The sequence below is a fragment of the Mustela erminea genome, chromosome 10 (genome assembly GCF_009829155.1).
Source record: "Mustela erminea isolate mMusErm1 chromosome 10, mMusErm1.Pri, whole genome shotgun sequence".
NCBI lineage: Eukaryota > Metazoa > Chordata > Mammalia > Carnivora > Mustelidae > Mustela > Mustela erminea.
In genome coordinates, this window is record NC_045623.1 from 59,282,151 (window position 1) to 59,297,554 (window position 15,404).

The 15,404-nt window shown below is 41.6% G+C and overlaps 1 protein-coding gene across 8 annotated transcripts in view; it reads right to left on the reverse strand.

The window, feature by feature from the left end:
• Positions 1-15,404, reverse strand: part of PATJ (PATJ crumbs cell polarity complex component) — a 373,536-nt gene that overhangs the window by 22,675 nt on the left and 335,457 nt on the right. For all 8 annotated transcript variants that reach the window (XM_032302603.1, XM_032302602.1, XM_032302601.1 and 5 more), the window contains 4 exons: positions 14,145-14,259; positions 13,375-13,412; positions 9,322-9,444; positions 8,483-8,587 (listed from right to left, as the gene is read on the reverse strand). In XM_032302603.1, the coding sequence (XP_032158494.1) occupies positions 8,483-8,587; positions 9,322-9,444; positions 13,375-13,412; positions 14,145-14,259 (381 nt within the window). The remainder of the gene's footprint in view (positions 1-8,482; positions 8,588-9,321; positions 9,445-13,374; positions 13,413-14,144; positions 14,260-15,404) is intronic.

The window sequence follows — 15,404 nt, forward strand, 5'->3', positions numbered from 1 at the left end:
CTCAGTGGGTTAAGCCTCTGCCTTTGGCTCAGGTCACAATCCCGGGGTCCTGGGATCAAGCCCCGCATTGGGCTCTCTGCTCAGCAGGGAGCCTGCTTCCCTTCCTCTCTCTCTGCCTTCCTCTCTCTCTGCCTGCCTCTCGGCCTACTTGTGATCTCTCTCTGTCAAATAAGTACAATTAAAAAAAAAATAGGTTTTGGGGAGGGCGGTGGCTCAGTCGGTTAAGCGCCTACCTTCCTTCGGCTCAGGTCATGATCCAGGGTTCTGGGATGGAGCCCAGGCTTAGCAGGGAGTCTGCGTCTCCCTGTACCTTGGCCTAACTCCCTTTGTGCTTGTGCTTTTCTCTCTCTCTGAAATAAAATCTTTAAAAAGAAAACAGATCTGGGGGATTGTTTTGGAGAGTTGAGAAGTCAAATATTTTCTTTTTTTTTTTTTTTTTTTTTTTTTTTTTTAAATATTTATTTATTTGACAGAGACAGATCACAAGTAGGCAGAGAGGCAGGCAGAGAGAGAGGAGGAAGCAGGCTCCCCGCTGAGCAGAGAGCCCGATGCGGGACTCGATCCCAGGACCCTGAGATCATGACCTGAGCCGAAGGCAGAGGCTTTAACCCACTGAGCCACCCAGGTGCCCCTCTTTTTTTTTTTTATTTAAGATTTTTTTTTGTTTTTTTACTTGAGAGAGAGACAGTGAGAGAGAGCATGAGCGAGGAGAAGGTCAGAGAGAGAAGCAGACTCCCCATGGAGCTGGGAGTCCGATGCGGGACTCGATCCTGGGACTCCAGGATCATGACCTGAGCCGAAGGCAGTCGTCCAACCAACTGAGCCACCCAGGCGTCCCCAAATATTTTCTAGATAAGTAGGATTATCACAATGCACAAAAGCTTGAGCTCCTTGCTTCCAACTTTCCTGAGCTGCTGATCCCGTAGAAGAGTAAGATTAGCCAGAGTAAGATTAGCCCTTATATTTGTTAGACTCAAATCCTGCAGTACAAAATACAAATTCAGCACTCACACCCATCCTGGATCCTAGATCCATAGTGTGGATATGCTGAAAACTGACAGGAAGGCTGTCAAGTTAAGGTGCTCTGAAAAAGCTGGCATCCTAAGATGGGGCACGGAACAGAGGAACAATCAAGAAAAGCTTGCCTTGTCCCAGGACTGACATTTGGTGTAATTTAATGAAGTAGAAAGCACACACCTGCTTCAAGTTTTTATTTAGGATCTGAAGACACTGATTCCAGGGACATCAGAGTATATGAACTTCATTGTATCTTTTAAAAATATAATGGTTAGAAGTATCAACTTTTTTTTAAAAAGTGAGGTTTTTTTTTTAAAAAGATTTTATTTATTTATTGAACAGAGAGAGAGAGATCCAAGGTAGGCAGAGAGGCAGGCAGAGGAGTGGGGGTGGGGGGGGGGAAGCAGGCCCCCTGCTGAGCAGAGCGTCTAATGCAGGGTCAGTCCCAGGACCCTGATTGAGATCATGACCTGAGCTGAAGGCGGAGGCTTAAAACCCACTGAGCCACCCAGGTGCCCATGAAGTGCCAACTTTTTAAAGTCTGGAGTAAAATAAGGGGCGAGGTGACTGCTTGTGACATCACAACCTAGTGGCATACACCTCACAGGCCGCCTGGAAAACCATTCCTTCCAGGGTTTTAGAAATGTTTGCATCTACTGACGTCAGGCCCATATTATTATAATGAAAGTAACACAGCGCACTTATTTAATGCTCACCACTGGCAATCCACTGTTTTATTAAACATGACACCTCATTTAATCCTCACAGCCACCTCGGAAGAAAGGAGCTACGGTCCGTATTTGTAGAGAACGAAGAGTTAAGTGAGAGGACTCAAAACACACAACTTTCTCACATTAAGGACTCCTTGTTCTACAGAACCTCCACTGGTCTTCATTTCAACTTTCAAACCTTCAGCTCTTTGTCTTTTCCCTGGAGCTCACCACTCCCTCCCTGGCATCCCTTGGCTTTCTATCCATCATGACCTCCATAGGTCAGCTGGTTACATATTAGAAACACCTGGGAAGCTTTAGACTCTCCCTCTCTCGAAGTCCATGCTACATTCCAGACCAATGAAATCCCTGGGGTAGACCCAGGAACCAGTACTGGGACGAGTGGCTTTTTTGCACAGTCAAGGTGAAGAACAGCTCACAAGCCACTCCTTTACTGAGACTCAAATGTGCCTTTATATGCTTTCCTGTGCCCTCCAACAACACACCTTCTCCGTTCCCAAGCCCATCCATCTTTCTCCTCCAGCAGAATTTTTCTGGACCGAACTGGTAACCATGCTGGTTCGCTCTCTGTAAGTTCGTATCTTTTAACTCTATCGGGACAGCTCAGCAACCCACTCAACGTGACCAACACTTTTTAGGCCAGGCCTTGTGCTAGGGGCACAGACACTACTTTGGATCAGTTTGTGGTCTCAGGGGAAAATGACCCCCCAGGCATTCCCTATTCCCCAACTTTTTTGTTGGAAAGTTTCCAAACAAAGGATTTCACAGGAGGGATTTTCACAGAGGGGAGAGGTGGGATGACATGGATATTCCAGGCATAGAGAATAACATGCTTTACTCTCTCTAAATAATGAGCCACTCCAGTGGGTTTCAGGTTGGCCTCGGAACTATCAGCGGCATCACTGCAATCATCCTCACTGAATGCTTTTTTCCTTTTAAAGATTTTAAGTAATCTCTGCACCCAACGTGGGGCTTGCCCAAGATCAAGAGTCTCATGTTCTACCAACTGAGCCAGCCAGGCACCGCTTTACTGTAAAATTTTTAATATTCTTTTTCAGAGGTGTCTTCTATCTCCTTTGCTCCCAACTACCCCTTTGCTCTCTATTGACTTGCCACCAACTCTGAAAGAAAATCAATTTCTTTAAAGATTTCCAATGATTTATCTACCAGTTGTAGTGACTTTTCCAGCTTTATTTACTTCTGCTTCACTGGTAAGTGTGCTATTTTTAAAATTCTTTTCTCCTTAAGTGTCTAGAACCTGGATTCTTGACTCCTGGTTCTTTTCTATTTATTTTTCCAGGATATTTCTTTTTATGTGCACATGATAAAAAATTAAATAGTACAGCACATGATAAAAAATTCAACACTTTCACTCTCTAGAGGCACACTAAACACTTATCTTTTCAATTCCAGAGGTATAAACTAAGTAGTATGCATATAATCCTATTTTAAAATTTATCACCTTGTTGATGTCTATCAACTCCCTATTTCAACAGATGAAATATTCCAGTGGATGAAAATTTAGCTTGCCAACCTCTTTCATTTCACATTATTTTAAAGTTCTACTTGTTTCTTGTGCTTCTTTAGATATACTTAAACCTCTGTAGCTCTTTTTTTTTTTTTTAAAGATTTTATTTATTTATTTGACAGACAGAGATCACAGGTAGGCAGAGAGGCAGAGGGGGAAGCAGGCTCCCCGCTGAGCAGAGAGCCCAATGCGGGGCTCGATCCCAGGACTCGAGATCATGACCTGAGCTGAAGGCAGAGGCCCAACCCACTGAGCCACCCAGGCGCCCCAAACCTCTGTAGTTCTAACAATTTCCAACAATCTCTTTTATTTCAGCTTTAAAGATTTACTTCTCATATTTTCCTCTCTACTAATATATCCCAAATAACCATGATGCTGGTATTTTATGCATTATGATGTTTGGTTGTGTTGGTTTTATTATCATGACTTACAATGTTTATATAAATGTTATTTATACTGAGTCAACTACTGTAGTATGATTACATTTCCTTTTCTTGGTACAAGTTTATTTTCTTCAAGGTAACAATGATCTCATTTTAATTGTTATAGACTTATCACCAATGAACCCCAAATTTTCCCAGTAATCTCAAACTTCTAATTAACTGGATAATTAATTAACTAACTAATTAATAGATAATTAATCTGTTCCTCTTCTTTCCTTTTGATGGAGAGGCATTTCTCTTAGAATGTCTTCTCCCTCTGCTCCAATTTGGGCAAGGTATCTCTATGCTCGGTATGTAGCTGTCCTGGGACTTCCACGTTTCTTAGCATTGAATCCACTGGCTTCCCTCTTTCTTACCTGCTCTTTTACTGGAATACCCTCCTAAAGTAATTTTCTCAGAAACATGCTGCTGAAAAAGAGGTGCCATTTGAATCTCCTGTTCTTTCGTAAGTACCTTATACTTTTCTCTTCGGAAGTTTTAGAATGTATATAGGTATTTATCGTGCTAACTGGCTCGTGGACCTTTAGATAAGGTTTATTTCTTATTTTTCTGTTTCTCATTTTGCAACTCCCATCTGTTAGATATCGGATCCCTTGAATTAATTTCATGTCTTTTTTCTCTTCTATTTTCAACTGACAGTTCAAAAGGAAGTCACTGTTCTCTCTATATTATCTTAATAAATATAACACATCTCTCTCTCCAAACTAGTAGTTGGACCCTCTTATATCAGTTTTTTTTTTTAAAGATTTTATTTATTTGACAGACAGAGATCACAAGTAGGCAGAGAGGCAGGCAGAGAGAGAGGGGGAAGCAGGCTCCCCGCTGAGCAGAGAGCCCAATGCAGGACTCAATCCCAGGACCCTGAGATTATGACCTGAGCCGAAGGCAGAGGCTTTAACCCACTGAGCCACCCAGGTGCCCAGTTCTTTTGTGTGTGTGTGTGTGTGGTCTGAAGAATTTTCCCAAAGGGCCTCCCAAAATACTTTGTAGACAGATGCTTAATGAATCTCCCTGATTTCAGACTCTCTTCTCCTGCCTTCCCTACTTGGAGTTGACTCCAAGCCTTTGTCCTATCTTTGTCACCACTGTTTTCATTCATTTATTCAATCAGTATCTATGATATATAACGTGCCAGGTAGTGGGGAGGCTGACATTGAAATGTCTCAGATGGCTTTATTTACTGTTCCTCCCCGAGTATTGGCAGTACATTTCCTCTGCCTACTGGACATTTCCAACTACAATGTTCTCTCCCAACATCCTTTTACCATACCCCTAGTTTAGTCAGTGCTACCTCAATCCACCCATTCTGCTACATTCTTGAATGTTTGCAGAATTTCTTAATGGGCCCAAAACAAGCCCCCCAAGTTCCTTTAGTGATAAAAATCTCTGATGTGCTCTTTTTATCTTCTGTGTTCTCAAAGATGTACCAAAAAAAAATTCTAGCAGAGAGTCTGGGTTACCTGATTTTGCCCAAAAACGGTTTCATGGTCATTCTACAGATAAAAAAGCTTAACCAGGGCGCCTGGGTGGCTCAGTGGGTTAAGCCGCTGCCTTCGGCTCAGGTCATGATCTCGGGGTCCTGGGATCGAGTCCCTCATCGGGCTCTCTGCTCAGCAGGGAGCCTGCTTCCCTCTCTCACTCTCTGCCTGCCTCTCTGCCTACTTGTGATCTCTGTCTGTCAAATAAATAAATAAAATCTTTAAAAAAAAAAAAAAAAAAAAAAGCTTAACCAGACAAAGCTATCAGACCAGAAAAGCAAATATAAATAGGAACATTTCAAATGACACCATGTAGCTACATCCATCTCCACTGACCAATTTATCACTGAGAATAAGAAACCATCCGACTTTAAGGGCAGTAATATCTCCCTCTTATTAACACCCAGAGACAGCAATTATACTGTGGGGAGAAGCTTCTGGGAAGTGTTGGTCGTCTCGTCTACTCTTTCCCTCTGCACCATCCTGCTGTATGCTGATTCAGACCTTAATCTTCCCTGTGCAACCAGCGGCTGCTGACTGCTTTGCATGATGCACCCTCGTAAGTCTTTTCCACATCAACAGACACAATTACCTAACCTTCTCTACCACTCAGCCAATGGGCTGGCTCACCTGACAATAAAAATAATTACCCAGTGCCAAGTCAGCTGTAATAACTGTACTGCTGGTACTATATACACATGTTTTTTTTTTTTTCAAGATTATATTTACTTATTTGACACAGAGAGATCACAAGAAGGCAGAGAAGCAGGCAGAGAGAGAGAGAAGGTGGGGGGGGGGGAGCAGGCTCCTGGCTGAGCAGAGAGCCCAATGCGGGACTTGATCCCAGGACCCTGAGATCATGACCTGAGCTAAAGGCAGAGGCTTAACCCACTGAGCCACTCAGGTGCCCTGCACATTGTTTTAACTAAGGCAAATATACTATGTAACTGAAAGGCCTTTGATGCAGGACATGAAAGTTTTCTGTCTAAAGCCTTTGGCAGCATGTAAACTCCACACCCATAACTGTGTAGATTATAATCCCAACGAAGTCCATTAAGCTTTTAATAACACAGGTTAGAAAATAACACTACCCACTAAAGTGATTAAGGCAAGAGAGCATTTTTAAACCAAATGTCATTTCCTTAAAATACAGAAATAGGAAAAATAAGGAACTCTTTCTAAGGTATGTGAACAGTAGCAATCTGACTGAGTGAAGTGTTAATTCCGCATGGGAGAGTTTGAGTGCATTGTCATTTAAGGTGCTTTTGCAGTTAATGTTAGTTTTGCATTGTGGCTTCTCATTTCTTTGTGAAGAAGGTGGTGCCGTAAAAATTATATTGGTGTATGAAAATACTGGTAATACCTGATTTTGCTAAGGGAGACTTTTTTTTTTTTTTTTTGTCTTGACATTAACTTATTGGTTCAAGTAACTTCCTTTTAAAATTCCGTGTAACTAATGGTCCATAGTCAGAGACTGAGGAGTTGCACTTTCAGGCCTCTAGGGGTCAGCATAACTCGAAGGAAGAGCAAGCCCACAAACAAGAAAAAGCAAGGCTACGCGCAGGGTCTGACCAAGAACTGATGTGGGGTGGAGGGAGGAATGTGAGGCGACAGCATAAGGTCCACTGAAAGGAGAAAGGAAGGACCATCATCCCTGAGTGACCCCCACTTAATTCTGTGCTCAGTCTGACCTGCCCACTATGGACAAGAAGGACTCCCGGAATTCAGAGAAGCTCTGACCATTCCCCTGCCTCCATCCAATGACCTGCTTAGACCTTCAACTGACCCTGCCCTGGAGAAATAATGATTTGAGCCTCATGTGTAATTTAAAATTTTCCTATACCGCCCAAACACAGTATAATAAAATGGATGAAATTTAAAAAAAGTTAAGTGAGGACTAGGAGCAGAAAGGAAGCTGACTCTACAGCCAGTCCACACAGTATTCTGGTTTGTGCTCCGCAGAAACCCAGGGACCCAAATCACTGAATAGTATGTAGCCTATCGCATAAACTCCCTTGAAACTACTGACAGTATTTTTACGATCCCCTTCATACATGCTGTACTTTACCTTTTTTTTTTTTTAAGTATTTATTTATTTTGGAAGGGGGAGGGGCAGCGGGAGAGGGAGAGAGAATCCTAAGCAGACTCCCGCTAAGTGCGGAGTCCAACATATGGGGTTCCACCCATGACCCTGAGATCGTCACCTGAGTTGAAATCAGGAGTCGGAGCTTACCTGACTGAGCCACCCAGGTGCCCCACTGTTTACTTTCATAATGTCTGTTTTGGCCTTTCAAATTTAGACCACTGAGATGTGAGAGTTAAGCACCACAAGCTGGTTTTCCCCAATGCAATGGCTTTTCAGTTTGAAGTTATTATTATATTCAAGATTTTATTTTTAAGTAATCTCCACACCCAACCCAAAGTGGGGCTCGAACTCGCAACCCTGAGATCAAGAACTTCATGTTCTACTGACTGAGCCAACCAGACGCCCCCCGGAAATTATTTAAAGCTAGAAGGATCTGAGGGGCTAGCGAGCCCTCTCTAAGGTACTAAATGGTGGGTTTTATTCTTTTCACAGGTAAACTGTTCAATACTACCTGCAGAAGTGTGGCGATTATAATCATACATTTTGGAAGAAACTCATTAGCAAAACTCACTGCAGTATCATACCTCTCACTGCCCCCTATCAATCTCAATGTGGAAGGCTGAACTATAAGGAGGGGTGATGAACAGCACACCTCCTTTCTACTTTGTGTTATATTTCCCTGTGCATCTGGACAATACTCTTGGGGACCACAGCTGATAAATAATTGTCTGCCTCATTTGATGACAACCACACAGTGAGAATTTAACAGCGCTGGCCATCATTTATGCTACGGGGAAAAAGAGCATTGTATTTTTCCCTTCCTATAAAGGGGGTGGAAGAAACTGTGTTTGGGCAGTTCGGTAACAGTTCTTGGGCATAAGAAAAGAAATCATTTCCTATTCCTCACAAACTTTGATTTACAAAAGAATGCTGGAAGCTAAAAGCCTTGTTGATTCATCATGTGAAGCAAGGAGTAATTTTTCTCCCCTTGTTATGCTTTCATATAATCATGCTCACTGCCTGTATGGGTGGCATTAAAGAATTTCTGAATAAAAATAATAATTTCTTGCTTTCAACCTTCATAATTCACATCGGCAAGCACCCCGCTGGGCGGTGATGCCTACTGCCAGTGACGCTCAATCTTTTTTGCACGCCACTTATCTGCCTCGCGCAGCTGCGCGTCCCATTGATGGCAGTACCTGTAGGATAATACGCCCGTAGGCGTTCTTTAGCAGATTAACCACGTCCGCGTGAGACAGCCCATCCAAAGGTTGCCCATTAATGCTGACAATCCGATCTCCAACCTGGAAGTACAAAAGTGGTAGAAAATCACTATCATTAAGAAAAATTAAATTTGAGGAGAATGCTTAAAATTCTTTGTAAGTCATATTTCCCATTTGTGGCTATTGTAAAGAGCCTGTGTTTCTCCTGGGTATGCATGTTCCAGAAGCATGAGGAATTTTTATGGCTTTCCCCAAACACAGACCAATCAGAGAAACAAGAAGGGGGTCAGATGTGATTAGGGGAAGGCACGGCAGGCCACTTTTGTATTTTGGCAATGGTGGTGATTCATACATCCATTCACCAGTAATAGCGGGGCACACAAATTAACTGTTCAATAAAGCTCTAATGAGGAAGCCAAATATTTTCTCCTTTATTTTTCTACCTAAGTTAAGAATAAGGGGCACTGGGGAAAAAAAATCATTAAGAACGTTAATTCTTCTGGCTGAAGGACAATTCTCAGGTCAAATCCCTCTCAGGTGAAGATTAATTTTGGGTGGAATGAAGTGCAAAAAATGGTTTGGGAGTCTTTGCAAATGAGCTGCAATTTCTTCCTTCATTGGGAAGCTTTGATACAAACAATAATATTTTTATATGCCCAGGGACCTAATGAATTTTAGGTGTCAACTTTCTCCAATGCATTTTGCCCTCAGCGTGGGTCTCTGTTGGAATTTCAACTTTAAAATAAAGCGCCCATGGCTGCAACTTTGTCTCCCACCACATGCTGTGAGCACTTCACCATTTTCCTTCTGTTTACCTTAAGCTTCTGGGTACGAGCAGCCACACCACTGGCCTGAATCATAGCTATAAATATGGGGATATCTCCTAAGGGACTTCCTTTTCCTCCGGCAATACTGATTCCAAGGGCATCGCTGAGCTCCTAAAAAAGGAAAACACGGCGCTCATATATTTAATAAAAAAACCACAACCCGACTGGTCCCAGAGAGCTGTTGAACAAAATCCTTCCATGATGCAGGAGGCCAAGGCAACACCAGAGCAGCGCCTTTGGAATCGGAAAGAAACCTGCGTTTTCTGCTGGAGTGCTGAATTAGCTGGGGGTGGGGAGGGTCTTAAGGCGGTTCCTTAACCTCATAGAGTTTGCATCTTTATGTTGGTTTGAGGATTAAATGAGATGATAGAGTGCAGTCTTAGCCTACGGAAGAGGCTCAATAAAAGGCAACAGTAGGAGTAAAAACAACAACAAAAAAATACAAAACAACCCTATGTTACTGCTCAGTTTAGTGGCCAATTTTGATGCAGACTTGGCAAGTATGTTCTCATATGGTGTTTATGATTAAACTGCCACACATATCATGCTCTTCTGGGTGTGAACAAACACACTTGGCTCTCAGGAGCTGCACGGCTGCCTTACAACAAAGGCTCCGAGAGGACGCCCGCTGGAGTGGTAAGGGAGTCCACAGAGAGAAGGGACACACGGTGGAAAGCGTTCGCGAAGGTTAGGAAGTGAGGCAGCTTGGTTCACTCGGACCCTGGCGAAGCAATCCTGGCTCTCGCCCAGGTTTTCCTCACATTCGTACCCCGGGGTTAGTGTTTTAAAAACCACAGAAAGAATGACGGAGGCGTTCCGGCTCCAGCCTGGTGGCATTCACTCAACTAGAGCATCTCTCTCTTGCTGATTAAAATGGACAACTCAGTCAAGAGCAGAAAACAACTACCTGAGGCTTCGGAAAAGTAAAGAGACACACACACTGTGGGTGGGAGCCGAAACCTGGAGAGAAAGCAGGAGTGGGTGGATCTCCCCCTTGTCTTCCAGGCTGCTCTGTCCTGAGGGTGAGACCACCCCACCCCCACCCCCCGGTCAAGGAGCTAGAAAGGTGGTGACAGTGTAAGGCTCTGCTGCGGACGCCTCCCTCGCCCCATCTCGCAGGTCAGAGGAACCCGGCGAGGGAGCCCCTGGTGGCTGGAGAAGAAAGGAAGGAGCTGGAGTAGACAGACAGCCTGAGAAGAAGGGGAGCCACAGAAGTCTCTGGCTTCATTCTAAGCCACTCATGTGAGGGACAGACCCACACAGACCTGAGCTGGGAGGTGAACCATGGCTCCTGGAAAAATGAGACCGAACTCGTAGTCTGAACCCGAATGGGCTGCCTGCCTGCTAAACCAGATACATCAACACTCTTCAGAGTCTACACAGCGTAACATTCCTGGGGTCCAGGATAAAATCCTAAACTACTCAGTAGGCAAAAAAAAAATGTGACCAGTTTTTTTTCAGTTCTTTAAAATATGCAGGATGGGGTGCTTGGGTGGCTCAGGTGGTTTAGCGTCTGCTTTTGGCTCCGGTCATGATCAGGGTCCTGGGATCAAGCCCGAGTTGGGCTCCTTGCTCTGCGGGGAGCGTGCTTCTCCCTCTGCCTCTGCTCATGCCCTCTCTCTCTCTCTCAAATAAGTAAGTAAGTAAGTAAGTAAATAAATAAATTGCAGGATGGTTGAAAGTAAAAATTACACTATTGTTTGGTGGGGTTCTCAGTTTATGTAAATGTAAACATATGAAGACTATGGCATAAATTAGTGGTGTGGGTGGGGTAAAGGGGCTTATATAGTAGCAAGACTCCTGGCGTTTTAATTGGTTATTTAAAAATATATACAGCTTAGTGTGCTTCAAAGATTTTACCTCATAAAGTTTGAAGATGGGAAAAGAACAAATGACAACCAAAACCATATATGGAAAAGCTTTAAAAACTCATGCCACAGGGGCTACTGGGTGGTTCAGCTGGTTTAGCAACTGCCTTTGGCTCACGTCATATTTTTTGAAGGTATCAATAGTAAAGCAATGCATGCAAAATGGCAAGATGTGTTTCATCACAAAAGTTTCTGCTTGGAACATGTTTGGAAGAATATGGTTATTGGGAGCAGGCTTTTTATAAAAACCTGTTTAAAAAAAAAGTGGTTGAAATGACTAAAGAAACAAAATTATATCTATCTATCTATCTATATATCTATATTTTTAAAAAAAAGATTTACCCATTTATAAGCCTGAGTGGGAGAAGGAGAAGGAAAGGGAGAGAGAGACTGAAGCCGACTTCGCTGCTGAGCTCGGAGCCTGACATGGGGCTCAACCCCACTGCTGTGAGATTATGATCTGAGCTGAAACCAAGAGTCAGAAGCTCAACCAACTGCACCACCCGGGCACCCCTATAAAATGATATTTTATAAACCCTGGAATGAGGAGAAATTTATGGAATAATTTGGCTTTGTTCAAATCCATCATAATGCTTTCATAATTTATCCATAATTATGTACACGTTGGCAGATTTAACTTTCCCATCATAGGAACATCTGAGTTACCCCTTGGTGGAAAGATACTAGGAACAAATGAAGGAAATTTACTTCAAATTGTAGTTAGTAATAACGGATGCCACTTCTTGGACATCTATGACACACTAGGTACTATGCTAAGTACACTACTTGCATTATTTCACTTAATCCACACAGTTAAGATTGACCTTGTGAGGTAAGTGTTGTCATCCCCAGGCCACAGATGAGAAAACTTGCATAACTTGCTGAAGGTCATAGAGCTGATAAATGGTAGAGAGTCTTCAAACACAGTGATGATTGATTCCAGAGAACTAAGCTATGCTGGGTTATCTCTTCACTGCAGTTGAACCATGATTATAACAAGGTCATCATTTCTTTGTAAGTACTTCTTGAATCCCAAATTTAATGGTTGAAAGTGATCAGAATAAAAGTACTTCCCAATATTCTGGATATCGCACAGGAGTCTGAAAATCAGGATTGACAACTTTATGAATTTAAATACAACTCACCCAATCTTTTCAAGAAGATGATTTAGCAATATATGTAAAAGCCTTTAATAAGTGTGGCTTTTGACTCAACAACTGCATTTCTAGGAATGAGTCCTCAGGAAATTACCCATGATATAGACAGAAAAAGAAAAACAAAGATGTTGCTATAAAAGAGCAAAAGTTGAGGGGTGCCTGGGTGGCTCAGTGGGTTAAAGCCTCTGCCTTTGGCTCAGGTCATGATCCCAAGGTCCTGGGATCGAGTCCAGCATTGGGCTCTCTACTCAGCAGGGAGCCTGCTTCCTCTTCTCTCTGCCTGCCTCTCTGCCTACTTGTGATCTCTGTCAAATAAATAAATAAAATCTTAAAAAAAAATAAAAGAGCAAAAGTTGAGAAATGTGCTAATTGTTTAGTAGGAAGAAGTTGATTTAAGTATAGCACATTTATATGATGGAATACTATGCAATCGATAAAAACCAGGCTGTGTGCTGTAAAAAAAATATTAGCATGGCTGAAATTTCATCCTTTAAAGTGAAGAAGACAGGGGCACCTGGGTGGCTCAATTGTTTAAGTGTCTGATTCTTGATTTCAGCTTAGGCTGTGATCTCAGGGTCCTGGGATCAGGTCCCCCATCGGGCTCCATGCTTGGCATGGAGTCTGCTTGAGATACTCTTCTTCCCACCCCCCACAACTTCTGCTCACACATACTCTCTCTCTAATAAATAAATAAGGTCTTTAAAAAAAAAAAAAAGTGAAAAAGACAAGCTACCGAAGTATGTTTAATATGATACCATTTTTTTTCCTTTGGTTTGTTTCATAGAACTTAAACACATGCACAAAGCACAGTGGATGGGACATACCAAAAAATTCACAATGGTTCTCTCTGTGGCTTTACTGTATTTTCCCAAGTCTGTTTGTTAACACAGGCCATTTATTGCCTTCAGTAACTTAAAAGAGCACACTTTCAATCCAACAAATTGTACTGAGGAAAAAATACACATTTTAAGAGAAATAAAACACAAATCAGAAAAACAGCAAAATTAATGACCTACCCTGACGATCTCAACAGTCCTTGGTCCCATATCTGTGCCTATAAATAATGAAGCAACACAATTAACTTTTTAATATAAAGAGATAACACAGCTAGGATTTAATATTCTCCTATAAAAATATTACTAATAAGAAAATAGTATCATTTTCTAGGTCTTTCAAGAGAGAATACAAATAGGTATTATATACTTTCTCAAAATCCAAACTGGCGACTATTGGTTAGGGGCTATTTTAAGAGGCCCTCTGTCTGAGGTAGATGTGGTCATAATCACGTGGTCCGACAGAAGCTGAGGGAGGTACCAGCAGCTGCCCAGGATATGAGCCTAAATGGTTTGGGGGATGGGCTATTTTTGTGTCACTGTACATTTTCCTGCCTTAATAGAAAACAAGCCTCTCCTCAAGGAAAGGCTTGAAAAGACCCCTTGCCTTGCCCCAACTGCAAAGGTATATATGTTTTTGACTTTCCTCAAGTGACCTGTCATTTGAAATTTTTCTCTTTGGGAAATAGCTTTCCTTTATGAAGTGGCTTCGATTTCCGCTTTCCTGTTTTTCATGTGATTTGTGTACAGTTAAAGACAACATTCCCAAAATGAGTCTCTATGGCTTTCCTTCCTTTAGAACAGGCTTTTCATCAAGCTTGGGGCTTAGGTGCACATATTTGAAGATTTCAACGTATCTGAATTGAGGGTGAAGAACTGTTTTTTAAAAATATTATTATTTTAAAAAATTGGGGTCACAGGAGAGTTTTGCTGGAGGTGTGTCCAAGTCATACCTGAACTTTTGGGGGAAGGATCTGGAGCTCTTTTTGTGCCGACCAGGTTTTGCAGGCTGGTGATGACAGGAGCCAGGGAAGGATGGAAGCTGCTGTGGGTGCTGTGTTGGCTTCCCTGGAAAGAAAGCCTGTCATCAGCTGTGCTCAGACACTGACTTGGTCTTAAAAATTCAGACTTAATATTTTAATTACTTAAATAGCCATAACCATGTGACAGAAAATTCTGTAGAGCCTAAAAGAGAAAACAGAAGTGACCCCTACTCACATTCTTACCTCTCTAACCCAATCCCATTTGACATTTTTCCATTGCCTTCTCTCCTATATGAGCTTTTATATATGGTTTCAATCATCAGGACAGAAAACATGCAATAGTTTAAGCCTTTCTTGCTCCCCACGAAATAAAAAAACATTTTCCTAGATTTTTAGTGTTTATATATAATCAGTTAATAGCACTACGTGTCACTTGGGGCTATAGTCAACATTTATTACCTTATTACCCAAATTACATGATCTATTTTGCTAAAACAACTATCATAAAATCTTGACTAAAAGAAACTTTCTCCTCAGTTATAGGAGAAAGCAGCAAATATCAAGGGAATATATTGTTTTAGGAATGGGTTAAATTTTTTTTCTCAGAGATTTTCCTGGAGTCAGTGGTAATTGAACCCAATCTGTTACACTTCCATTATTGTCCTTTTATTCATTTAAACATATATTTGAGGTCTATATTTTATAGACATGTAAGGCTAGTAGCTAGTCAATAAGAATCATATACACAGTGGAGGACCTTTCCAATGCAGAAAGTAATGTAAACCTCCTTACCCAAAAAGTAACCAATAATGAATAAAGAATGTTTTCTACCAAATTATCAAGGTTATGCCTAATTGCCTCAAAATTTTAAGCTAAACCTAAGATCACAATTATAATCTGATAAATTATAATATGGTCCATTTCCTTAGTTCTATGATGTAAGTTAATATTTTGATTCCTTAAATATGAAAATATTCAAACATACAGAAAAGGTGACTTCTTATACAGTAGACATTCATATGCATGCCACCTAGATCCCACCATCAATATTTTGCTGGATTTTCTTTATCACATAACCACTCATCTATTCACCAATTTTTAAAAATTCATTTCAAGTAAGTTACAGACATCATACACTTCACAATGGGTATATATATTTAAAGGAGTGTTTTCTATATTTTCCTGAAAGGATAGGATTTAAATCAATAGTGCTATAATATTCAGAATTGA